A 26,295-nucleotide genomic window follows, 5' to 3' on the forward strand; every position below is an offset into this window, starting at 1 on the left:
CTTGATTTATAGCTTTGTGATTAAGAAAATGAGGGGTTTTTTTCCCCCTTAATCTCTGGGGGACAGGAAGTTGTGTTACAGTAGAAACTATCTCCTTTTCTCCTAAAGAAATGATCCAAAAGTTAATTCTTTTTATCCCTCACAGGACCATCGATAAGTAAAGCCAGAAGTCTGGCCGCTCAGGAGCGATACAGAGGTACAGAGCGAGAGCAGCTTCTCAATTTCTAGCCCTCTCACGGGCTTCGGAGACTCTGCAGGTCAGTTGGTCGGTTCACCACTGGACAGCAGCTGCGTTGTCAAGGCTCAGTTGAACCCTGAGGGCGAGCAGATGTCAGGCTATTTAACAGCAGCAGCTTCGGCCATAGCGCTTTTAAACTCAGGAATGCAGACTCTGCCTTGAAGCAGTATTACTGAGCTTGGAGGCAGCCCCAAGACGCTGGAGCGCCTTCCGGTTCTCCAGGAACGAAGCCTGGTTCTCGGGCAGGCAGAAGGGGACGCTAGGAAGGCTGCTATCTGCTCACTGACACTTTCTAAAGGCCAATCAATGCAATGTTTCTCCTTTTGTAGGAGTAAGCCATCACACAAGTTCTATACCATATTTTTAGTAACATTTGAGGATGTCGTAGATATACTTTATTACAACATCTTGTAGTTTAAAGAGCTTTATTAACGCAATAAATTAACTTTGTACACATTTTATATATATATTAAAAAAAACTAGCAAGTGACCTCAGAACGTCGTAGGCCTCATTAGAGCTTGGTCTCCAAAAACCTGTTTGAAAAAAGCAACGTGTTCTTCACAGTGTTCTCCTGTAAAGGAAAATACAGATTTAATCCGTTAGACAAGGCACGAAAGGAGGAAAACGAGAATGAACACTCTGCAGCTCCTAGATGTGGATACTGGGTTTTAACTTATTTTTCTTTCATAAAATACTTTGTTTTCCTAAGCTCTTGAGTTGTTGTCCTTTCCGTTTACCCAGCTCGTGCCATTACAGAACCTTTACAGCCCCCAGCAAACTGCCCTCTGCCCTGAGAGACAGGGGAGAAGCAGGGTGATCAGTAAACGCTGGGAGCCCTGAGTTACAGGTTCCTCCCCATCCTAAGGAAGAGGGTGCTTTAGATTTCATAACTTTGGAGATAAGAGTGATTAGCCAATGCTTTCTGTCTAAAACTAAAACATCAACAAGCCCCAGGCCATTTACAACCCTCCGCAGCCATTTCCTGTCTTGTTCCTGATTCTTCAGCAAGGGCCATTCCAAGCCCAGATGTCAGACAGAGCTGGGCCCAGACTACCCTGCCTTCCACCCCGACACCCCACTGCAGTTCCAGAGCAGAACTCCAGTTCCATCAGCACCTTGAATCCACTCTTACTACAACAGGCTAAGGATTATGCAGGCTGGTACAAAATTTTGTTTTTTAAAAACTAACCCGAGAGTGCTCCAAACCAAAAGGCTTCTCGCCCCCCCCCAGCTGCCAGTGCTCTCCTGCTACTGTCTGAGTCCGTGGTCGCCCCAGGTCTTTTCCCTGCAGCTATATTCTCACCTGGTGTGAAACTAGGGTTCCCTCGCAAACGCTGGTTTCGCTGTTCAAAAAACCGGAATATAGTGTAGAAAAGCATGTGGTCTTCAGTCTGCTTTGCAGCATCTAAAAATTTTCGTGCAGAGATGTTGTCATGGCCACCAATGCCCCGGATAAACCTTAAGGCAGCTAACACTTGGTGTTTGGAAAGGAGAACTTCTACTATTTCATCATTTGCTGTGGAAAGTCGCTAGAAGTAAGGTAAAGAGAAATCCAGGTCAGTGCAAGCAATAGGAACACCCTTCTGTGGGGTTTAAAACTCTGCTGTATCAGAGTTACCTTCAACATATCCAGAGACAGCTGATGAGCAGGAGGATAAAAACTTTCCAGGGAGAGCAGCAGACAAGCCTGGAAGACACATTTTCAGATTAGACTTGCCGTATGTTGAAAGGTCAAATTTTAAGTCACAAAAGTAAAAATTGGGTGGTACTTACCAAAGGCTTCGAGTCGCTGAGGACATGGTACTGCAGGAACTGGTGCAGCGTGTAGAAGAGGTTGTGCTGGACGAGCGTCTTGATGACAAGCTCGTGCAAATAATGCTGAGACAGAGACAGAAGGAGAGACGGTGTCCACGTCGCTCAACTACGACAGACTAGAGGCTCAGTATGCCGAGGACCACAGCTGCTCTAAGTGACGGGTGAAAGAACCCGACCTGGCCTGAAACTGATCATTCCACCTGAGAACATGGGGTCACGTGAGGAGGGTCACTGAGTCTGAGGCAGGTGTGCAGACTCTTGTGGTGTACAGAGAGTCATCTCAGCTAAGGTACTGACAGTGCTTTTACTTGAATAATCCCCTGCCCCTCTAACGTGGGACCACAGATGCTGGCTTGAAGGTACCTGTACCATGATCTGAAACTGGTTCAGAGAGCGGATATATTCCATGAGCACGGCTATCACGAATTTCTGAGGCATCTCCTACAGAGGGGAAAAGTGTTTAGAACCAGAGTGGCAGAGGAGGCTCCGTGTAACAGCTCCTTGTTTATCTGCCCCCTTGCTTCCAGGGTTCTACTTGGCTGCTTTTGCACAAACCCCTCCAGAACCTCCCGGGTTGGGGATCATCTTTAGGCCTGAGTATTAGAAGCCGAACCATGAGCATTCAGTCCTCACCCAAGATAACCCGGTTACTCTAATCACATTCTGAGTTCTACTCATTTTCCTCAATCCCCTTCAAATGAGATCTTTGTTTTGGGAATCTTCAGTCCAGAAGGGGCGGCGAGCCTCCCCTACCTTCTTCTCCGTAAACGCCGACAGGACATGGGTGTACATGTCAGACTGGTCGACCACGGCCTGGGTGCGCACCGGCCTCCTGAGGAGCGGGCCGCTCCGGCTCTGCCCCACTTCCAGTGCCTGCACAATACATCACAAACGGGACCTCAGTCGTCTTCCGGGAAATGGCGTGTTCACAGTTAATCCAAAAAGACTGAACCCCTAGATGCTGTGAGCCTAAGACGTGAGCAGAGGATGACACTTATTTCATTACTTGGACAAAACTCTTTCCTGTGCTGGCCGGGGAGGAGTTTAGGAGGTCAGGAGATACACCAGTGTTCACGGATGAACTAAAAAGCCTAAGTCATAGTTTTATTGAGACTTTTTTTTTTTTTTTAATTTTTGGCTGCACCGCGCCTCATGCAGGGATCTTAGTTCCCCGACCAGGGATCGAACCTGCGCCCCCTGCAGTGGAAGCTCAGAGTCTTAACCACTGGACTGCCAGGGAGACTTTTGTTTTTTAACCTCTTAAAATAACTCCCTAATTTTATTAATCACAGACCATCTAGGGCGTTCTGGGGTTTTTGTTATTGTTTAAAACCACTTCCATTTTTAGCCTTCGGACTAATCAGATTCTTGAAGAGGAATCATTCATTCCACTTGTCCTGAACTTCTTTCTAGCTTCAGAAGATAAAATAAGAAACAGTACAGCAGACCCTGATAAGCCATGTTAATTTTTTCCAGCCCTTCACAACAAACACTTGAGCCTACTATAGGAAAAGCACAGTGCCAATACTGAGTCATCACAGTCCTAAGGGGATCTTGACTGAATGCCAGGACACGCCTTATTTTTTATAGCTATTACATCCTCAAAGGAAAGGAAGAACAAGTGACAAAATGATTATATTTCTGATTTACTGAGTCTAGGCTCTGGATTGGCAGAAAGACATATAAAATAACCAAACTGAGACTGATTTTCTTATCCATAAAATAAAGGCAGACCAAGGAGCTATCTACGTGTAAGATCAAACACTGATTAAAAATAACAAAAGAGGGCTTCCCTGGTGGTTAAGTGGTTAAGAATCCGCCTGCCAATGCAGGGGACACAGGTTCGATCCCTGGCCCGGGAAGATCCCACATGCCGCGGAGCAGCTAAGCCCATGCTCTGGGCCGCAACTACTGAGCCTGCGCTCTAGAGCCCGTGCTCTGCAACAAGAGAAGCCACCGCAATGAGAACCCCGCGCACCGCAATGAAGAGTAGCCCCCGCTCGCTGCCAACTAGAGAAAGCCCGTGTGCAGCAACGAAGACCCAACACAGCCAAAAGAAAAAAATAATAATTTATTTTTAAAAAACAACAAAAGGGGCTTCCCTGGTGGCGCAGTGGTTGAGAATCTGCCTGCTAATGCAGGGGACATGGGTTTGGGCCCTGGTCTGGGAAGATCCCACATGCCACGGAGCAACTAAGCCCGTGCGCCACAACTACTGAGCCTGCGCGTCTGGAGCCTGCGCTCCGCAACAAATGAGGCCGCGATAGTGAGAGGCCTGCGCACCGCGATGAAGAGTGGCCCCCGCTTGCCACAACTAGAGAAAGCCCTCGCACAGAAACGAAGACCCAACACAACCAAAAATAAATATAAAAAAAAAATAAAAGATTACTATTAAAAAATATATATATATATATATATTAAAAAAACAACAAAAGAAGGTGAAGACATTAAGTGATGTTCAGCCTCTAGCTCATGGGACACAGGGACTCTGGATTTACGTTCCCCCTACGGCCGGCCACCTTGCCCTCTGGCACACAGCAAACCTCAGTGGTGTCATTCTGTCAGAATCTTGCGTTATAATCACACAGACAAGATACCCGGGGTGGGGTGGGGAGGAGGCCCTCATCACATACATACAACTTACCAGCGTGTAACTCTGCTCGGCATCCAGGTACTTCTTATACTCCTGGTTGAGTTTATCAAAAACAGTGGCTATCACAGGCAGCGTTGCTCTGTCTGACTCTGTCAACACTGGAAGGAGTCAAGGTTCACACACGTCGGCCAACCTTGCGTCAACTTTAGAACTTAAACACACTGTGAGAGAAATGACTCATTTCCGGGGGTCACCAGGGCATTCAGAGAAACGCTGTAGAGACCGGGGCCCAAGGGCACTCGCCAGCCCTTGCCGGTTACTAACGTAGCTACGGAGGGCGTCAGAAGATTCTCAAAGTAGGTATAAATGTCGTGAGTGACTTGGATTCTGAAAAAGGTTTGTTTTCAAGCTGGGGAGGGCAGCCTCCACCCTCATGTGTGCCCATGTTTAGGTCTGCTTTATTTAGTCTTTACCCAGGGAATGTAGAGACAAGTCATTTTTATACTGAGCAGCCTTTCCAGGGGGTTAAATAATCCACTTGTCACTGAGCCTACCGGCTGCAGACAAGATAAAAATGTGGCCCGTCTTCCGGTGGGCGGCACAGGCAGCGTCAGGAATCAGACCGCAGGGTGAGGACCCCACTTACTCTGCGAGCACACCGACAGGACGACGGTCTTGCATTCCCTTCTCTGGAGGAGGAAGTCCATGAGCCTTCCTTTATCTGGCAAGAGGTTTACTATGGGCTGAAGTTTCACTTGGAGGTTCCAGAGGTAACCTGGATTGAGAGGCAGCAAATTTAATAGTGGGACGCAAACCAAAACAAAAGCCCCAAAGCTGGTTCCCCTCAACATTCATGGGGGGAAGTGCTGCAAAGCACAGCCAGTGGCTGCTTCTCACACCAAAGCACAAGCTGCGATGTTCAGGACACGTCTGACGACAGTGGGAGTGGCAGCCAAAGCACCTCTGCGTGTCGGCTGACTCCTCACAGAGTGACTCCACGTGTACCCGCGGAGTGTCTACTGCATACAGACGGGCGACCCCTCCCCGCCCCTGACCAACCCCCTTTGACCTTGAAGGGAGAACGGGTGTCTGCAGGGCACGGACTTCGGTCCTGGGCTCCGGTTTCTCCTGCTCTGGCTCATTAGTCAAAAGGCAATTCCTGAGGCTCCCAAAGGAGCTCCGTTAACTCAGCCATCCACCAGCCCTGAACCTCCTGACACCCACACTGCCGGGCAGGTGGGCAGAGCCCTTCTCAACTGGGGTTCCAGAAGAGAAGAACCAAAGGCTTCACTGGAAATGATCTGAGTCACCCCTTTCTCAACCCTCTCAGGGCTGGCACACCTCAAGACGGGAGACCATCAGCAAGCACAGCTTTCTAACAGGGTGACCCCCACCCCGACCCACCTTGGCTCGCACTGATGATGATGTCAGGTTGAAAGACAATCCAGGATGAAGAATCTACATGTTATAGGAAATTCTAAACCAGGGAGAGATGAAGACAAAAGGCAAACCCAGCTCCGATTAGCATCCTCCCACCCTGTTTGCTGAGGCCGCCCTAGGTGCCCGGCCCTCGACGGGAAGGAAACCCCACAGGCGCTTCCCACGACATTACTCACGCCTGACCGGGGGCTCGGACCACCCTTAGACCCCAGTGTAAGGAGAGGTGACAGCTCCCCTGTTGTGCCCGGCCAAGGCCTTCGGAAAGGATACAGAGTTTACACGGGATGGGGGACTGGCTGGTCACGGGAGCAGGGCCTACAAAGAGAGAAGACGCGTGTGTGTGAGGGCTGGTGATGCAGCCAGAAGGTGCTGCCGATACTGGGACGTAAAGGTAACACTTAATACTTCCTTCAGTAAACGTTCATTCGACTGTAGTTAAATAACGAAGAAGTGAACTGTCGTGTCCCACTGATAACACCTATAAGGAGGAAGGGGGAAGTCGAGAACCATCCATGAAGGTGTCTCGCCAAGGAGAAAGCAGGTCAAGGTTCAATTCACAGCGTTTTCTTTTTTACACACATGCACATTAAAGAACTGAGAAATTCACCTGGGTGATTCAGAATCAAATACTCAGATAATTCACTGAGACTATTTCAAATAAAGTGTTTTGTGGCTTAATTATCTAAATAATGAGCTCAATTCTCCACTGCACAGAGTAGGTCCAGGCAGAGATCTCACCTGGGAAGCAGAGCCCCCCCATAAAACCCTCACGTGACAGGGACTCACAACTACCAGTGACATTGCTCGAGTGTGTATGTCTGTGGGGGAAGCCCGCAGTGACCTTGAGAAATGCAGCCTGCAAACTGAACATGACTATTCCTAGTACTGTTCCAACTACCCAGGTACAATCGGAAAATAGGTTTCAATCGGCAGGTTGGAAAAGGTGGTAATTTTGCACAGACGCCCCAGTAGAGGACAGGGCCAGACCAGACAAGCTGAGGCAAAGAACACTTGCATTTGGAACCTACGAGTGAGGGTCCTACACGTGGGCCTTGATTGGCTACCCATCACGTTGACTTAATGCGCTCAGGTAAGAGCCAGGTGGCTTTGGTTTTGAAAGCCCCCCAGGTGATCCTAATGTGTAGCCAGCTCGAGAGCCACTGGTCGAACAGACCAAAACCAGAAGGGGAAACGAGGGAGGCTGGCTCTTCCCCAAGTTGCTGGTCTCGTCTTTCAAAATAGTCCAACAAGCTCTTCCTGACCTGCGACAGCACACCTGTGACAGCACACCTGCGACAGCTCAGGTGGGCAAGATACAAAGATGCTACAAACCTGTGAGGGGCTTGGAGTCTAGCAGGAAAAACAAAAAGTCATTAACCACAAAAAACGCTTTGCCAACCCACTCTAGAAGCCCAGAGATTCATGGACTCTTGAATTCTTATTAATCTCTGGGCTCTTGTTTTAGCCACACCTGGCCTTTGCTTTATCTAAACAGCCAATCAGAGCCTGACTACCTTCTTACTGGTCCTAAACAACTGGAACAGAGCTGAAGGGCTGGAATGTTTAGAGTTGTTTTTGCCCCAATTCGCCAGCAGTTACCTTCATGCTGAGTGAGCAGCAGATACAAGCCAATCACTTGACACAATCTACTCTTTTAAACATCACTACCCTGGGAAAAGGAAGAAGCTGGAAAGAACAGAGAGGGCCAAAAGACCTAATCAAATGTGCAAACTACAGCTGACCCTCAAACAAGGCGGGTTAGAACTGCATGTATCCACTTATACAGGGATTTTTTTTTTCTTGGCTGTGTTGGGTCTTCGTTGCGGTGCGCAGGCTTCTCATTGCAGTGGCTTCTCTTGTTTTGGAGCACGGGCTCTAGGCGCACGGGCTTCAGCAGTTATGGCACGTGGGCTCCAGTAGTTGTGGCTCACGGGCTCTAGAGCGCAGGCTCAGTAGTTGTGGTGCACGGGCTTAGTTGCCCCGCAGCATGTGGGATCTTCCCGGACCAGTGCTCGAACCTGTGTCCCCTGCACTGGCAGGCGGATTCTCAACCACTGCGCCACCTGGGAAGCCCAGGAATATTCTTCAACAGTAAAAACCACTGTGGTTGGTTGAATCCTTGTATGCAGAACCTCGGCTATGGAGGGCTGACCATAAATTATATGTGGATTAACCCCCCTGTTCAAGGTTCCACTGTAGCTTATTCTCAAACTCTGCTCAGCTTCTGGCTGATCTGGCAAGACTGGGCGGGCAGGCAGGAGGCAGTGCTCTTGCTAAACTGTCACCCAGAGCCTGATCTGATTCTTCCCTGTGACAGGTACAAGGACATCCTGCCAGCAGGCGAGGCCGACACACCAAAGCTATCTGACGGGGATTCCTTTTAAGAAAACACTCCTCCCAGAGTTCCAAATGTGTACCATCTGACTACGGTTTACACACTGAAACTTCAACTAGCTTACTCTAGACTCCAGTCTCCTTGAAAAGAAGAGAATATGATTTGAGTTCTACCTTAAAATCGATTACATTGGGAAAAAGCAAAAGGAACCAAATGGTTTCTTTCCCTTTTTCTGAAATCCTGACCCTGTCTCTTCTCTGACTTCCTACTGCCACCTCTTCAGGTTGGAGGAGTGGTTCAGAATAACCTCAGAACCACAGCCTAAGTACTTACTGTGACCATCAGTCAAGGGAAAACGCAGTATTTATTGTAATTATGACGCAGAATGTGAGAAAGATAAGGAAAAGTGATCCCAGGTTAAAATAACAGCCATAAGCAGCCAAATTTAACCTCAGGGCTACAGAGCACAGACCAACAGAAATGTCAAGGTCTTATTCAACATTAAAAAAATCTTTGGGCTTCAATGTGTAATCACAACTCTCCATTTTAAAGCTCAAAGAACAGAATCATTCTATTTTCTTCAAAGGAAGATTCTTCTCTCTTATAAAACACTTTTCACGGGACTTCCGTGGCGGTCCAGCGGTTAAGACTCTGCACCTCCACTGCAGGGGGCGCAGGTTTGATCCCTGGTCAGGGAACTAAGATCCCACAGGACCAAAAAATAAAAAAACACTTTCATAAGAACACAATTTTAGCTTAAAGAATCAGCAGAAGTATCATTTAAAAAACAAAACAAAAACCAGAATCACCCCTTGCAAAAGCAAACAGATCTGGGAAGCCCTTTATCTGCTCCCCCTTCCATGCACACACGGAGATTCCCTTTTACCTGCCACAGGGATCTGATAGGGCTGAATGGATCGAGCTGGAAGCACAGGGTGATGGAGGGTAACGGTGCCATCGAAGTCCCCCCTCAGCTTGATATCAAATATCACTGATGTCTGAGGGGGAGAAAGACAAGACTGTGATACCAGCCCAGACAAACCACGGTTCCACCCGTCCCTCTTGTGACCTCACATCTGCTGTTTCGGATCAGCTGAAGGAGGCCCGTGCCTGCGTTCCACCCCTGCACGCTGGCTCTTATTTGAGGAGGAACCTGCTGGAACATCCCAGCTCTCTTGTACATGTTTACGGCTCTCAGAAGTATTCCTGGAATCTATGACATGCTGCCTCTGAAGAGCTCCAGTGACTTGAACAGATCTTTTTCACTTTAACTTGCAACATCTTTATTAGTTATCGATACGGGTGTCACCAGCCTCCAGGAGGCAAGGAGGGAAGTGGCTTGTCTCCCACCAGACACCCAGCTGACGGGGTGGAAGCAGCAGGATCATTCTAGCTCTTTCTCTGCGGCCACAGAGCCTCAAAACCATCATCATCTACACTCACAGAGGAAGTACAGGGCTCATGTGCTCACACAACACACTGGCTCGGCAGGGAATCCCCAGCTTAGATGATTCGACCAAATAATTGTTCCAAAGTCCAATCTCCTCACATGTGTTACTTTGTGAAACAGTTTTTAATTATGCTAATCAACTGGTAGGGTTTTCCTAAACCATCTAGAAATCCAAACCCATTTCCACCTGGAAGATCAAAACTTTGAGCATAAAAAGCACTTTCTCGTCTCTTTCAGAATATTGTGTCCATTTTCACAGCTCCTTCAAGCAGGACCCCCCCCACCCCCCCACTCATACCTCCGTGTCCTGATGATGAACCACCACCAGGTTGTCCACCACGTTCAGGGCGAACTTCCCTGTCCGGTTTAACTTCAATATGTGCATCTTTTTACAGGCGCCTTCTCTGTAGGACAATAGAAAGGTCAAAATATAGATCGACAAGCTTTAATTCATATTTTACAATCGGAGAAGAGGGAAGAAAGCATTAAATATACCGTGGTAGGTGATATAGGACTACCTCCGCTCCAGTACTATTGGAGGTCCGAGAATGATGCCTCAGGAAGAGAACATATAGCTGTCCATATCTAATCACAGAACAAAGAGACGTAAGTCATGCTGGCTGTTTGACGTCCCTCCATTCTAACTGCAGAGTTATAAGGCCACAGTTAAGTAAATTAAGAGATATTCACTTAATGGGGTATTTCGCAGCCAACAGAAATATTTACAAAGACAGTGCAGTTAGCTTTAAAAAAAAAAAAAAAAGCCTATTATAAAGTTAAGTGAAAAGGGGGGATGCAAAACTAAATATAGCTTGGGCTTCCCTGGTGGTGCAGTGGTTAAGAATCTGCCTGCCAGTTCAGGGTACACGGGTTTGAGCCCTGGTCCAGGAAGATCCCACATGCCGTGGAGCAACTAAGCCTGTGCGCCACAACTACTGAGCCTGTGCTCTACAGCCCATGAGCCACAACTACTGAAGCCTGTGCACCTAGAGCCTGTGCTCCGCAACAAGAGAAGCCACCGCAATGAGAAGCCCGCTCACCACAACTAGAGAAAGCCCACGTGCAGCAACGAAGACCCAACGCAGCCAAAAAAAAAAAAAAAAAAAAAAACTAAACTAAATATAGCTTGATCACAATATTTCAAAAGAAAAACACAAACTTCTGCAGAATGACTTATGAAGAATGTCCAAAACTACTGGAACGAAATACATGTTGTCAATAGCTGCCCTTGAGTAATATGCTAAGTCCATTTTCTTTTTAACTTTCTGTAATTTCCCAGTTTTATATAATGAGTACATTCCTTAATCACAGGAAAATATTATCACTCTTGATTTTTAAGCCTCATCTGATAAATGTTGCCGTGACCAGTTCCTGCATGTACATTTTTATTCCAGGAGTTCACACTTTGCTGGGGCTGCCTCAGGGACAAGGAGGAGACTGGGGGAAGGGTCTCCGCCTTTGCAAGGACTGTTCTCATTTTATCTTTTTCTAAACCAGGATGCCGCAGATTTCTTTAAAAAAAAAAAGCATTCTAAATGCTAAAAAATTTTACTGTTTGGAAACCACTGTTTTAAGCCATAGAAGAATCACAAGTAATTTAGGAGCAAACTGTTTATATTTGTTGAATATGGGTATATAGGAGATTCTTTGTATCAGTTTCTATTTTTGTGTGTTTGATACTTTCATAATAAAGTTTTAAAATTTGAGATAGCTGCATTTCCAAATGAAAATATACCTTCCTACATAAGTAATTCAGGTCTATATTTTTTAGATCAAAAATGTAAACTATGTTTTTCTTTAGAACAAGTATATTTTAGCTAAAAAATAATCTGTGATAAGCTTTGACTCACAGACTGAAAAGAAATTTCTAAAACTAAGAAACCTAAGAAATAAATCGGTTCAGTGTTCTCATTTTATCAGACTAGAATGGTGAAAAATTCCCTAAGATCACAAAGTCAATAAAATCAAAAAAGAATGTCAAGAAGATGACGGGCTTTCTACGTTCATAAGATCTGGGTACAAAGCAGGGAAGGCAGAGTCCTTATCATGTGTTCCAAGGCTACCAGAGCACGGGCAGCCCTGGAGTTCTACAACATGCTTCTTCTATCATGATACCCCTGAAAGCAATTACGAGAAGGAATTCTCTCAAAGAACAGACATACATCGTCGCCATGGCAATGTCTCTCTCTGAGAGGCTCAGTTTAGTTGACTTAGGTGCAGCTGGTAATTCGATCTCAAACTTGGGCAGCTTTGACATAGTGCCAGCCTGTTTGGGGAAGAAAAAAGTTTTAAGAAAAGCTTATTAAACCCCCTCTGATGTTTTAGCACTCCCCACATCAAATCATTGAGGATATACACGCACTATGTCTTTCCATCCTTTCCAGGGTCCCAGGGGCCTGTCCCCAGAAGGACTCATTCTTGGCGGTGATGGGATGGTACGGGGTGCCCTCTAGTGGTCGGAAGTGGCAAGGCTCTTGTTGGAGGAACGTGCCCCTTTGAGGTTACTGGATCAGTTAGGATGTTAGAGGAACAAGATAGGAGGGGAAATTTTTTTAAAGGGAAGCTGACTCTTACCCGGAAATAGAAGGGCTGCAGCACATTTCCAAGCACCGTGGTGGACAGCAGAATCACAGCACTCTCGGGACAGTACATGTACCAGTTCACATTGATGTTCTGGCTCTTCAGGAGTTTCAGATTCCGTTTCTCTGGTAATACCTGATGCAAAGTTCAAGAAACAGAGCCTTCATTTAAAAACAGCAAATGGGGAATTCCCTGGTCGTTCAGTGGTTAGGATTCCACGCCTCCACTACAGGGGTCACAGGTTCAATCCCTGGTTGGGGAACTAAGATCCTGCATGCCACACGCCTTGGCCAAAACAAACAAACAAACAAACACACACAACAGCAAAATGTCTGAAGACTGGGACTTCCCTGGTGGCACAGTGGTTGGGAATCCGCCTGCCAATGCAGGGGACACAGGTTCGAGCCCTGGTCTGGGAAGATCCCACATGCCATGGAGCAACTAAGCCGATGCGCTACAACTACTGAGCCTGCACTCTAGAGCCCACAAGCCACAACTACTGAGCCTGCACACCATAACTACTGAAGCCCACGTGCCTAGAGCCAGTGCTCTGCAGCAGGAGAGGCCACTGCAATGAGAAACCAGCACACAGCAATGAAGAGTGGCCCCCGCTCGCCGCAACTGGAGAAAGCCCACGCACAGCAATGAAGACCCAACGCAGCCATAAATTAAAAAAAAAAAAAAAAAGTCTGAAGACTGACACAGTAAATGAAGAAAATAATAAAAAGCAGAAGAAAAAACGCAGTAGGTTAAACAGAAAAAAATAATCATTTTTATTTATCACAGCTACCATTTATCCAGCCCTGTGCTTAGCGCTTCCAAATCTTAGCTCATTTACTCTCTCCACAACACTGAGAGCTGGGCATCATTAGGCCAATTTGAGGGGAGAAAATAAGGCTTGGAGAGACGAGGGGACCTGCCTCACCAGTGACGGCCTAGGCAGCCCACTTCACTGCAGGGCAGGGCTGAGCCTCCTCATTCCCAGGCACCATCCACCAAAGGGCAGGGAGGAGCAGCATCCTCACTCGTCATGGAAACGGTCAAAACAAACCCACGCCCCTGGAGCCACGTGTACCAAGTCAGGCACCACCCAGCCTGCAGGCTCAATTTGCGGCTGGGAGGGGCTCCCTTCTTCTAACAGACGTGTTCATGAGACTCCGCGTGCAAACCTAGTATTTTATAATCAAGGCACATTTAAAATATACTCTCAATCTTCTGATACATTAAGGAGCGTTGAATAGAGCCCCAAGATGTTAATGCTCCCAGAACACTGCCCTGCAGAACAGACGTGGAAGTCGGGGTTGGGGGCGTGGGTTTCTCGATAATCCAGGTACAATAAAATAAAGATGTGCTAGAGTCCTCTTTCTTTCTAACTTATTTCTTGAAGATCTGAAAACCATCTAGATGACGTGAATGTACACTTTTCTACTACTGAGAACAGAAAGCTATACTTTTAAATGATTGCCCCAGGGAACCCTTCTGTAAAGCAAGCAGTCATTTCCTTGCTATCATAGGTACAAAATTCTATTTCTGTACATATGGGATTCGTGTAGTTTTTCTTTCTTTCTGCTGGTCAGCTAAGGTTCTGATTACAGCCCTACAGCAAAGCACCACAACATTCACTTTGCACACTGTTACACAGGTGTATCTCCTCCATTCGTACATTCTAAATTACACTGCTTTCGTTAGGGAAACAAAGTTAACACCTGAAAGAATACTAACACTCTCCACACTGGCTCCACTTAGAGATCTCAGAAGCTTTCCCAATAGGTCAGGCAGCTAGAACATATTAAAAGATAAAGAGGAAGGTGCAAAGTAAACAATCAGTAGAGTGAAAAGGCAACCTATGGAACGGGAGAAAACATTTGCAAATCATCTATCTGATAAAGGGTTAATATCCAGAATATATGAAGAACTCCTACAACTCAACAACAAAAAGAAATAATCCAAATAACAAAGCACTTGAATAGACATTGTCCAGAGCACATGCAAATGGCCAACAAGTCATGAAAAGCTGTTCAACATCACTAATCAGAGAAATGCAAATCAAAACCATAATGAGATACCATCTCACAACCAGCAGGATGACTGCTATCAATAAAACAGAAAACAACTAGTGTTGGTGGTGATGTGTAGAAACTGGAACCCTGGTGCTCTGTTGGTGGGGATGTAAAATGGCATAACTGCCATTGGAAACAGTATGGAAACAGTATGGTAACCCCTCAAAAATTAAAAATAGAATTACCATGTGATCCAACAATCCCATTTTAGGGGTATATACTCAAAAGAATTGAAAGCAGGGTCTCAAAGAGATACTTACACACTCGTGTTTATAGCAGCATTATTCACAATAGCCAAAAAAATGGAAGCAATCCAAGTGTCCATCAGTGGAAGAATGGATAAACAAAATGTGTTGTATGTATAACAATGGAATATTATTCAGCCTTAAAAAGGAAGAAAATTCTGACACATGCTATAACATGGATAAACCTCGAGGACATTATGCTAAGTGAGACAAGACAGCAAGAAAAAGACAAACATTGTATGATTCCACTTACATGAGATAGAGGTCCTTAAAGCAGACAAATTCATAGAAACAGGGGGAAAACAGTGGTTACCACGGACTGGGAAAGGGGAAATGGGGGAGTTGTTGTTTAATAGGTACAGAGTTTCAGTTTTACAAGATGAAAGTTCTAGAGATCTGTTTCACTACAATGTGAATATATTTAACGCTAATGAATTGTACACTGACAACGGTAAATTTCATGTTATGTGCTTCTTATCACAATTAAAAAAAATTCTTTTTAAGAGGAAGAGGCAGTTCAAGAGGAAACACAAATGTACAATACACAAAAGATGCTTACCTAACTCGTAATGAAACATACAAATTAAAATGGCTTTCCACCTCTCAGATTGGCAAATGTCTACAGACTTATAACATTCAGTTCTGCTAAAGGTTTGGAAAATGGAGATTCCTACATTGCTAGTGAGAATGCAACTTCTAGAAGAAATATAGTGATATCTGTTCAGCTTTCTAGATGTTTGTACCTAGGCTATTTCCCTTCCAACAATTGCCTCACCTAAGAATATAAAACAATGGTTACAAACCATTTCACTGCTTGAAATCACTGTAGAATTGTTTGTAATCACTAAAAAATGAAAACAAGCATGAAGTTCAACAGAAATTGGTTAAACTGTAGCAGGTCCACACAACAGAATACCAGCCAGAACAAATATGGAAAGACATCTAACGGACAGCTATGCCAAAAAATAAATAAATAAATAAAGCCAGCCACAAGTTTATATACAATATAACCATTTCTGTAAAATAAACAAATGTTGCTACCTGTGTAGGAATGAAATGGAGGAACATGCATCACATGGTTCATAATGGTTACCTCTAGGGACTATGGGGGACTTTTACCTTCCATATATCTTGGTAACGTTTGAATGTTTTACAAAAAGCATGTATTACTTGTAATTAGAAAAAAAGAATAAAAACCCAAACGAAAGACTAAAGCTCTGGAATCTCAAAATATCTATCTAGTGCTGAATTCAAAAGGCGGCCAAAACATGATCACAGACCTTTCTCTAGCACACGTAAGTGATATAGTACCTGGTAAAATTCGATTCCTTGATCTGTGATGAAGACAATTTCAGTAGAACTGGTCCAGCAGAATCCTAGTATGTTGGCATTCTTGGTCTGAAAAGAATTGTAAAAGATTTTTTTTAATTAAAAGAAAAAAACTGTATGTATAATTCTCTTCAAAAGCTTAAAATACCTTGTTGTTTGCATTGCTCTTTAATAAAAGTTACCGAGATTTGATTACTTATGAACAAATCAAACTTTCTTTTAAATACACCGTTCCCAGATTTTCACCTGTAACGCCTTACTAAAGCACTTGAATCTGAAGTCCTTCTCGTCAACACGACAGAGGGAAAGGCAACTGCCCAGCACTCACAGATACCAACCTCTACTTTAGGAATCAAAGGCCAGCTGACACTCTGAGTCAAACACATCATAAAAGCTGGCGTTATAAACGTATAAAGGCCTAAAGATTCTCCGTGGCTCTTGCCCCAAATGGGGCTGGAGGCCTTGAGCCCCGTCCCAGGTCACGTGGTGATGAGCAGCGCTGGGAGCCGAAGGGCAGCTGGGCCAGGGCCAGGGCTCTGCTGCACACAGAGGACCTGGAGCGCTGCCAGGGGCTCAGGCGTTCGCAGACGGGCCCCTCCTTGCTGAGGGACCCACCTGGATCCCCAATCAGCAAAACCGTCACAAAAATGAAAAAGCTATACCCTATCCACCTGCAGCTTCTGCGGGTTTCCCGGGTGCCGCGATGCCCGCTGAGCTGAGCCCCCACTAGCCTAGTTCAGCATAGCCAGCAAATCTAATTAAAACGGATTAGAATCTCCACCGAGGGAAGGAAGGGAGGGAGGAGGGAAGAGGAAGGACACGAAGAGCACAAGTCGAGAAAAGAAAACATCGTCAGGAAAAAGGGAAAAAGAACTCCTTCTCCAAAAACCTCCAAAGAGGCTGCTATCGCCGCCCAGCAGAGAAGGGCAGGGGCAGCAGGAAGACAACAGCCACCAAGTGCTGACGTGGCTCGGTGTTCAGCATCCTGCATCCATTTAATTCTTCCAGCTCCATCTTACAGACGAAGAAACAGGCTTTAAAAACTTTAAGAAGTGTCCAAAGTCAGAGCCAACATGAGGCAGATCCCAGCATTCAAGCACAACCTGCTTCCAAGTTCGTGCTCTAAATTACCACGCTACCCTGCGCCTCTATCCCCTGCGCCTCTACCCCCGGAGTTAACGCTCACCAGCTGGGAAAGGATCAGGCCCATACCTTGCACTCCTGAGTGTACTCCAGCTGAGGACTATCCGGGGTAAAATTAGAAAAATCCTGGAAAACAAAAACACACACGAGGAGAAATGTGGATTGGGCAGCATACTGCCGACCTACTTTGGTATACAATGAGACAAGAGAAAAAAGAAATAAATTTAAAAAGTGATCAGAAAAAAAACCTGACAAAACCCAAAGACAGGAAAAATAAAAAGACTGATTTGGACAATCTGGCCCCTTAATAGCAGCAGGTCGACAATTCAATTTTTTTAAACGAGTTAATCCAAATACTGTTAGGGTTTAGAAACCGATTTTGAGAATTCACTCCTCAAATGGTTGATTTCAGAGAAATGGATTGCTGTATTTTACTAGGGGCTTTCCAAAAATTTTAGTAATTAATACTGACAGAAGGAAACAGGATTCTGCCTCCTTCCCCACGGCTTTTCCTCTACTCCATGAATGGCGATGGTGAAGATTTACGAAGACTAAAATGCCGACAGGCTGCTCCAGCTTTGAATATCTGCTCCTGTTAGGCTGAGCATTCAAAGATGAGAGAAGTGAATAAATGGAGTTACTCGGGTAAGCTTAACTCACAAAGTCGCCGAAGATATGCTTCGTATAACCTATGGTGCTGGCTGTCAATCAATACAAAAGATACCTGAGGTTCCAACTTAACTTTAAACAAAAAAATTAAGTAAAAAATGACCAACTAACCCATAAGTATTTACCCATTTAAATGTCTTTCTCACCTTCAAGAATCCGAAGGCTCAAATACAATGCAGCATAACTACAGCTTCCATGACATTAAAATAATAAATGGTTCCTTTCACACTGGAATTTTCCAATTCATTCTCTTCCAAATGTACTTCTAATGTCCTTTTCTTCATACTGTATTTAAAGATATGTCTTACCACGGTCTTTGAGGTCCTCTGAACAGCCAATATCTTATTTTCTAAGGAAAACTTAATGCACTTCACTTCTCCTTTGTCCTCCATTCTTTAAAAGAAGAAAGAGCAGGTTATGAGTTACACTTCAAAACTGCATTCTAGCATCTTTCATTTTGTGAAAAGAAAAAAGACAAGTTAAGTATTCAGGAAGGGACTTCCCTGGTGGCGAAGTGGTTTAGAATCCGCCTGCCAATGCAGGGGACACGGGTTCGAGCCCTGGTCCAGGAAGATCCCACATGCCGCGGAGCAACTAAGCCCGTGCGCCACAGCTACCGAGCCTGTGCTCTACAGCCCATGAGCCACAACTACTGAAGCCCATGCGCCTAGAGCCCGTGCTCCACAACGAGAGAAGCCACCGCAGTGAGAAGCTCATGCACCGCAACGAAGAGTAGCCCCCGCTCACCGCAACTAGAGAAAGCCCGCGCGTAGCAACGAAGACCCAACGCAGCCACACACACACACACACAAAATTCAGGAAGCAGCAAATCTTAGTTTAAAATTAAAACTATGTTTCTGAAGCTATCAGTAGGACCACTTTTCAAACAACAAAGTCCAACTGGCAACGGGTGGCGGGAGAAATCGACAGAATTGCAGGTAACAAGCGACTGAGGTGTTGAGAACACTGCACTTTCACCTGAGCCTCCCTTTAGGCGTAACTAAGTCTAGACCCATGCAGTAACCTTCTCCACACAGCCGCCTTCCCTCTCCATCTCCCTCACAGCAGCACTTTCTTTTTTCTTTGAGATGCTGGCAGCTGTGAAATATTTATTTACTTACTTATTTTTGACTGAAGTACAGCAGTGCTTTTGAAAGGAGTCTACTCTTTGCCACCCAGTACCCAATGGGCTGCACCGCCAGGTGGGCTCCACCTCGGGTCTCACAACTGCCTCAATCGGACGTTACATGGGAAGTCAAGAAATGGACCACAGAGGAAACTCTCAGAGGAAAGGGGATGTTCACTGTCCTGACTGGTGATGGTTTCATGGATACACGTGTCGAAACTCATCAATGGCATATGTCAAATATATGCAATTAATGATAATTAGACCACAATAAAGCTATTAAAAGTAAATAAGATGTTTTTTTAAAAGAGGGGTAAGTTCAGTATCTCCCCCCCCAAGCCTTCCTGAGCCCCTTAATCTGGATCATCATGGCCTCACCCTCACTTTCCACACCCAAGAGACCACCAAGTTTTACCCCAGACCTTCTTAAGCAACCCTTGAGTGCCTATCATTTGCTGGTCTACAGTGCCTTCAGGCTGGTCTTCCCCGCCCTGCTCCGATTATAGCAATTGTCTCTTAATGGGATCCCTGACTGACAGGCTCCCAATAATCAAGCTTCAAGGCTGCAACAGTGCGCCCTTTCCAAACATCGATCTCATCATGCCACGCCCCACCTTTACCTTCAGGAACGAGATAAAGCCCGAAATCCACAGCAGAATATAGCTGACTGCTGCCAGAGGTCACACCACCACCCACCCCTTCCCTGCATGAAACCTCATTTTCAGTCACACAGACTCGGAGTCCCCTCCCAACACAGTGCCTGCATGCCTTCTTGTTTTCTCCATCCGGAAGCCTCTTCTCTTCTCTACCTAGAATCTTCTCTTTCAAGCCTCGCTCCACTCTGAGGCCTTCCCCCGCCTGGGCAGTGGTCTTCCGCAGGCGATCCCAAGACAAATGTCCATCTCTTCTCTGTGGCCACATTCTGAACAGAGCACTACTACAGCACCTACCACAGTAAACAGTATGAGTCCACTCACCTGCCTCCCACACTAAATGTATGACTTTTCCAGAAGGGAGCCAAGCTAACTCAAAGCCTTCCCACACCTGGTGCCCAGCACAGGGGCTGCAATCAGTGTTTTCCAAACAAATGATGATCAAAGAAAAAGAGGCTGATTCATTTTCTGCTTCAAAAACTGTTTCCTATTTACACAAGCCAATTGTAAAATGTAAAATGAGGGCCTACACTGTACTTTCCCCTTCTGTAATCAAAAGAGTTAAGGTGACCAGATAGTCTATCATCCAAACTGAGATATCTCTTAAAGTAAAAGAGGCTGCTATTCATTCCCCTTAAGTATAGTGGAAGCTGAGATTTTAATACACTTTATTAGATGGGAAACACTGACCTAGGAATCTCCTCCACCTCCCAAACGCTCTGCAAAGACCCTGGGCCGAAAGAGGAAATGAAGGCCCGCCTCTCAAGAAACCGGAAATAAGCACATCAACGCACTGACCGGCTAATTTCAAGTGCCAGGAAGTAGGTGCCCTGCGCTGGAGTATCTGGATCCCAAAACAACAGGGAAGGCCTCCACACATTCACTCTGCAGGAGGTACTAAGATGTGCCACCAAGACTGCACAGCAGCTGTCTGCTTCCCTTTTCCTACAGACTGGGATATGCCCCCCACTTCAGCCCTCTTAGGGGAGACAAGGACAAAATTTAAAACAATCTTCTTAATGAAAACAGAAAGACACCATTTTGTTTACATGCTGAAATATTCTGAAAACGTCAATACAATCATTACCTAAATGAGATGGGATTCCTGTCATCTGGGCCTTTAACTACCACTCCAGTAGCTCCACCGGATCGAACAGCAAAAACCTGAGAGGGAAAAGCAGCAACGTTTTAACGGCCCGAACTTTGAAAGGTTTTAGACACATATACCAACCTGCAACGATGATTTCTACTACACCCTACCCTTGGTTCAACTAAACTAACGTGGCGCATAGCAAACTGCAGAGGCTTGGCGTCCACACGAATCTTCAGAAACAAGAGAGTAGAGACCAAAAAAGTCTCCCATTCCGAGAGCAGCCCGCCGAGCGAGGCTACAAGTTTTAATCCGTTTCGGCAAAGGCGCCGCCGCGGCACTTGCGCACACCCTGCTCCTCCGCCCCGCTGCCCCCCGCACCCCGCCCCTTTACAAAATTCCGAGAATAATGAAAATCTCAACGTCTAAATCTTTGAATGCAAAGGAAACTAATGACAAACACAGACAACAAAAGGAGCCGAGGAAACACCGGAGTGCTACCAGCTGACCACACCGGCCGAGGGGCGCAGCGTCGGCGCGGGGGCTGGGGTCCGCCCCGCTGTCACTTCGGGGGAGAAAGCCCCGGCCGCGGCGGAGCCTGTTCCCACAGGAAGGGACTGGCGCAGATCCCGCGCCCGCACGGCAGGAGAGGCCCCAGGCCTGGTCCCCGGGCTCCCGGCCCCAGCGCGCGGGACACCCGGGGGCACCGGGGGCGGCGGGCAGGGCGCGCCGGGCCGCGCGGGGGAGGAGGGCGCGGGCCTGCCCGCACCTGCTTGTTGGCCTCATCGAAGAAGACGCAGTTGACCGGGTTCGCCTTCTCAAAGTGCACCGGCCGCTCGCACAGCTCCAGGTAGTAATCCTCCTCGCCCATGGCGGGCGCCGCAGCGGCGGCGGTGGGCCTGGGGGCGGCCGCCAGCGTGGAGCTGAGCGAGCGGCGCCGGGCGCTGGGAGTCCGGCCGTGCGGCGGCGGCGGCGGCGGCGGCGGCGGCTGCGATCTCGCGGGCGCTGAGGCCGCTTCCTAGTGCCACGCCCCCAGCCCTCCGGCACGTGACTGGCGGCGCCGGCCCCCTGGCCGCGGGGATGGGGGGCCTACGCCAGCCGAGACCATGGCCTGCTCTCCGCGAGAGGTTCCTCCCCTTTCCGGGAGGGCGGGGTCCCAGTGCAGCCCACCGGGCGGAGGGCAGAGGGCGGAGGGCGGAGGGCGGAGGGCGGAGGCGTGAGCCGGAAGCCTGTCGAGTGCCGAGGGAGGGCGTCGGCGCCCTGGATCCCAGCCGCACCTTCGCTGACACGTTCCGGGCCTGGCTCCCACTCCGTTCCGGGAGGCTTGCTCAGGGCCGCGTGCTCGCGTGGGGCAAGGCTGCCCCCGGGTCTAGGGAAAGCTCATTCTTTCTCTTGTGAGGGCTTCTTGAGCCTGCCTCTGAGGGAGCTTAGTAAGGGAGAACAGTACTGTGGTCAGCACCTGGATGCTGTGAGCTTGTAACAGGGAAACCTAGTTTAGCTTGCAGGTCTGAAAGCCTCTTTCAGTGGAGGTAGCTCCTCATTCAAGAGATAGGAGAGATGGGAGGGAAGAAGGGAGGATCACGGATGACGCCCTAGGTGTCCATTCTCGACAACCAGGTGGATTTTGGCACCATTCTCCAAGATACAGAGGCTTGAGAAGTTGGCAGGGAAGTGGGGAAGATCAAGAGTTGGGTTTTCAACATGTGAATCCAAAGATAAATGACAGCTAGACAGATGGATATATAGGTCTGAAGCTCATCAGAAGAGTGACAAAACTGGAGCTAGAAATTGGGAGTCATTGGAATATTTGAAGCGGTGGAATTGGGTGGGATCACCTGAGACAGGGACATAAAGGAAAACACACACACAACCAGCCTTTAGAGGCCAGGACCAGGAATCAGCAGAGGAGGACAAGCAAAGCCTGCCAGAGAAGTAGACAGAAAACCAGGGAGAGGGTTGTTTCTGGAGCTGAGTGTGGAGACTGTTTCAGGAAGCGGGTGCTGTCCGCTTTGACAAAGGCGCTGGGAAGTCGGCCAGAGAGAGCACTGAAAATATTACGGAGCAGGACCCTACTGAGCCTTCCTGGGATAGACCCCCTCCCCCATATCCCCTACTGAAGCTCCTCTCTGAAGTACCCAGATAATAGTATCTCATGCATATTTCCTGAGTTTTTCAGATGCTGCCCATCAATCTGAACAAAACACCTCTCATCAGGGTCCCCAGAGACCTCCATGTCACTATGTTCGTGAGATTTTTCGGTCATTGTATGTATTTCCCAGAAGCATTCAGTGCCTCTTAATCACTCCCTCACTCTCTTTAAACGTTGTTATTTATTTTTGTATGTATTTGATTATAATCTGTTTCTGTTGTACTGTGAGATCCGTGAGAGTAGGGGCTGTGTCATTTGTATCACAGTCTCTCAGCCCTTACATCAGTAGCCTACTTCCTCATCTCCCCCTGGATGTCTCAAAGCACCTGGAAATCAACATCTCTAAAATAAAACTCCTGATCAACCCCCACCAGGGTGTTCTCCAAGGGTCCCCTATCCCACTAAACGGCACTGTTACCGAATTGGTTGATGACCCACTCCAGGGTCCTAGCCCGGGTGAGACCCCTTGTCTTGACCACAGAGGAGGTTCTTTTTCCAATCAGATTCGTGTAGCCAACAGTGAAACCGATGCTGAGACTGGAGCAGCACAAGCTTTATTCAATGGCCAGAGAATGGAGAAGCAAGAACCTAGTTTGCAAATCAACTTTTCAACCCAATTTGGGCAGAGACACCAAAAAATATAGAAGGGTTGAGGTAAAAGGGAGGGAATTGGAAAGAGTGGGAGGAATATTCATGAGTTATTCAAGAACAGGGGTCTTATTTGGACCCAGAACTGATGCAACTCTCCTTCTCAGTCCTTATGTGGGCTTTCCCGGTTGTTGTCATGGCAATTGTCAACTGTCTTGCTGCTGGTGGGCGTGGCATTTAGCTAGCGTATTATCATGAGCATGTAATGAGGCTCAAGGTCCACAGGAAGTCAAATCTGCCGCCATCTTGGGCCTAGTTGGTTCTAACCAGTTGTTTTTTTTCTCTTTGCAGCTTTCTCCTGAAACTCAGATACGAGTAATTGGTTTCTTGTCGAGGGAGGGGCCAGGGGTGTGATTCTGGGCTAACAGCCTTGGTAACAGCACCTCCATCCATCCAGTTGCACAAGCCAAGAAGCTGGACTCCTCCTGGTCACTTCCCCCTCTCTCACCATCTCCATGCCCTAACACCAACAGGCAATCAATTAGGAATGAGAAAAGTTTGGAGATTGAAGGGGCTCCCAAGGGAACCCAGGCTTCTCCACAGAAGAGCATATTTTGAACACAACTCCCACAGGAATGTTGGCCAAACACAAGCAAGGGAGGCAGTAGTGCACTGTGTTGGCAGCGGGTGGGGGGCTGGGGGATGAGGGTTGCTCTGAAAAGACTGTCGCGTCTCTTTGACTCTGGGCATCTTACCCCTTTTCCCTGAGAAGTAGCTGCAGTCGATTATGGCAGATTTTTGCTCCTGACAGACAACGAGGCTTAATTTTTGTGCAGCTTACCTTGGGTCTGCAAGCAGCATTGAGATCTGCCTGGCTGTGGGCAAGAGGCCCAGGAACACAGTGATCTCGACAGTGGCTGTGGCCCGGGAAATGCTGAGCACGTGGGCAGCCACTGCAGGCCACACAGAATCCAGAGGATCCAGAAATGCCCTGGGCAAACCAAGTCTTTGCCTCTCCATCTCTTTCAGTCGCAAACTTATTTTTTTCTGTAGAGTTCAGCATTAAAGACAATTTGAATATTTGTCCCATACTCATACAGGATTCCCTATTCTTCCCAGATTGAAAAAAGTTATCTTTTCATTGGGAAACAACAAGACTCTTTAAAAATGGACCAGCAGACATTTCTAGAGTTTTGAGGCTCCACATGTTACTGGGACGCAAATCTGTAAGTGCCCAGCATCAGCTTGGAAATCACCATGAATGACGGGCCAGCATTAGAATCGGGAGAGTCTTCTTTGTCTTGCGTCCCCTCACCCCCACACCTGATAATTACTTCTGTTACCAGAAAGTTCTTTCCGTGAATTTCCTTTGTTACTTAGGTAAATGTTTCCTTCCTCATTTCAGTTATTTGTGTAACAGTTTGTTTCCGTTGTTTCTTCTAAACATTAAATTGAAGAAGGGATGCAAAGCTCTACCTGTGTTGGTGTCTTTTCATTGCTGCCACACTTTTTCTCTGCTCAATTTGATTTTCTAAGAAAAATAAAACTTCATTATACAAATCAGAATAATTTTAATATCTAAAATTCACTTTTGGGCTTCCCTGGTGGCGCAGTGGTTAAGAATCCGCCTGCCAGTGCAGGGGACACGGGTTTGAGCCCTGGTCCGGGAAGATCCCACATGCCGTTGAGCAACTAAGCCCGTGCGCCACAACTACTGAGCCTGCACTCTAGAGCCCGCGTGCCACAACTACTGAGCCCGCGTGCCACAACTACTGAGCCTGCGCTCTAGAGCCCGCGTGCCACGACTACTGAAGCCTGCGTGCTCTAGGGCCCGTGCTCTGTAACAAGAGAAGCCACCGTAATGAGAAGCCCACGCACCGCAACGAAGAGTAGCCCCTGCTCGCCGCAACTAGAGAAAGCCCGCGTGCAGCAACAAAGACCCAATGCAGCAAAAAATAAAATTAAAAAAAAAAAGAAAATCCTGGTTTCCTTTAAAAAAATAAAATAAAATTCACTTTTATTGGGAATTAAAAGTTGTATTTTTAAATAATTCATTAAACAATTTCAGAGCATTGTTCTTTTAACTGTATTGCGTTGTTTTAGAAGATAATTTGAGCCAAAATTTTCTAAAAACTTGGTTTTACATTGAAACCCATGGAAGGACAGTAGGCCTCTTGCCCACCCTGCTTGCGACTCTCCTGGAGGAAAAGCTCACAGGAGTGTTTGAGCTCAAAGACTTCTTCCAAGACTGTCTAGTTCAATGGCTCCATGAACCAGTTGGTTGTCAGAATCAAGAGTTAAAATAATAAACAAAAACATGCTGTCATACAAAAGGAGTGCATTATGGGGGTTAAAATAATTCCAATAGTACAGAAGATATCGAGTGAAAAAAAATCTTATTCCTCCTCCCCAGCAATTCTCAAGGCCACAACCCAGAGGAAGCCACTGTTACTAATTTCTCTTTCTAGCTCTGATGATAACATTGTAACTCTCAGATACTTACCTTGTTTTATCAGCTTCATGTAGTGTATGTTACTTTCTGCTCTGAAAAAGATGAGGAATTTAGCACGTTGGTCTGCCTCTCACCTCCCTTTCCCCCATACTTCTCAATTTTTGTTACTTGCATTATTTTTAGTTCTAGAATTTACTTGTGTAACTTTATATACCAAAAAAGGTTACCTAAATAAGAAAGGTGTTTTGCTACTTCAAATATCTGGAAGAGGAGCAACTCTTCAAGCACTGTGAAAAAACCACAGTAACATGGTATCACAAAAAGAAAATGACAGTTCTC

The 26,295-nt window shown here is 46.7% G+C and overlaps 2 protein-coding genes across 5 annotated transcripts in view; one reads left to right on the forward strand and one right to left on the reverse strand.

The window, feature by feature from the left end:
* NPC1 (NPC intracellular cholesterol transporter 1) overlaps positions 1 to 947 on the forward strand; it is a 48,833-nt gene extending 47,886 nt beyond the window's left edge. The window contains exon 25 of the mRNA XM_061170386.1: positions 146 to 947. Within this exon, the coding sequence (XP_061026369.1) occupies positions 146 to 228 (83 nt within the window). The 3' untranslated portion in view covers positions 229 to 947. The remainder of the gene's footprint in view (positions 1 to 145) is intronic.
* RMC1 (regulator of MON1-CCZ1) lies at positions 647 to 21,877 on the reverse strand. 4 transcript variants are annotated; one of them, XM_061170388.1, is made up of 20 exons: positions 21,537 to 21,877; positions 20,765 to 20,841; positions 18,207 to 18,291; positions 17,299 to 17,355; positions 16,069 to 16,155; positions 12,447 to 12,587; positions 12,035 to 12,138; positions 10,368 to 10,457; positions 10,171 to 10,276; positions 9,309 to 9,420; positions 6,358 to 6,402; positions 6,052 to 6,105; positions 5,294 to 5,422; positions 4,699 to 4,805; positions 2,808 to 2,927; positions 2,424 to 2,495; positions 2,013 to 2,117; positions 1,858 to 1,926; positions 1,543 to 1,768; positions 647 to 810 (listed from the first exon to the last, which is right to left on the reverse strand). In XM_061170388.1, exons 1-20 carry the CDS (start codon positions 21,636 to 21,638, stop codon positions 731 to 733), a joined length of 1,968 nt encoding a protein of 655 aa, XP_061026371.1. In that variant the 5' UTR covers positions 21,639 to 21,877; the 3' UTR covers positions 647 to 730. The 4 variants fall into 4 exon arrangements, with proteins under 4 accessions (XP_061026371.1, XP_061026370.1, XP_061026372.1 ...); XM_061170387.1 differs by having other exon boundaries at positions 2,418 to 2,495; XM_061170389.1 differs by lacking the exon at positions 10,368 to 10,457 and having other exon boundaries at positions 2,418 to 2,495.
* Positions 21,878 to 26,295: the final 4,418 nt, after the last annotated feature.

This window comes from Eubalaena glacialis, chromosome 15, assembly GCF_028564815.1.
Source record: "Eubalaena glacialis isolate mEubGla1 chromosome 15, mEubGla1.1.hap2.+ XY, whole genome shotgun sequence".
Classification (NCBI taxonomy): domain Eukaryota; kingdom Metazoa; phylum Chordata; class Mammalia; order Artiodactyla; family Balaenidae; genus Eubalaena; species Eubalaena glacialis.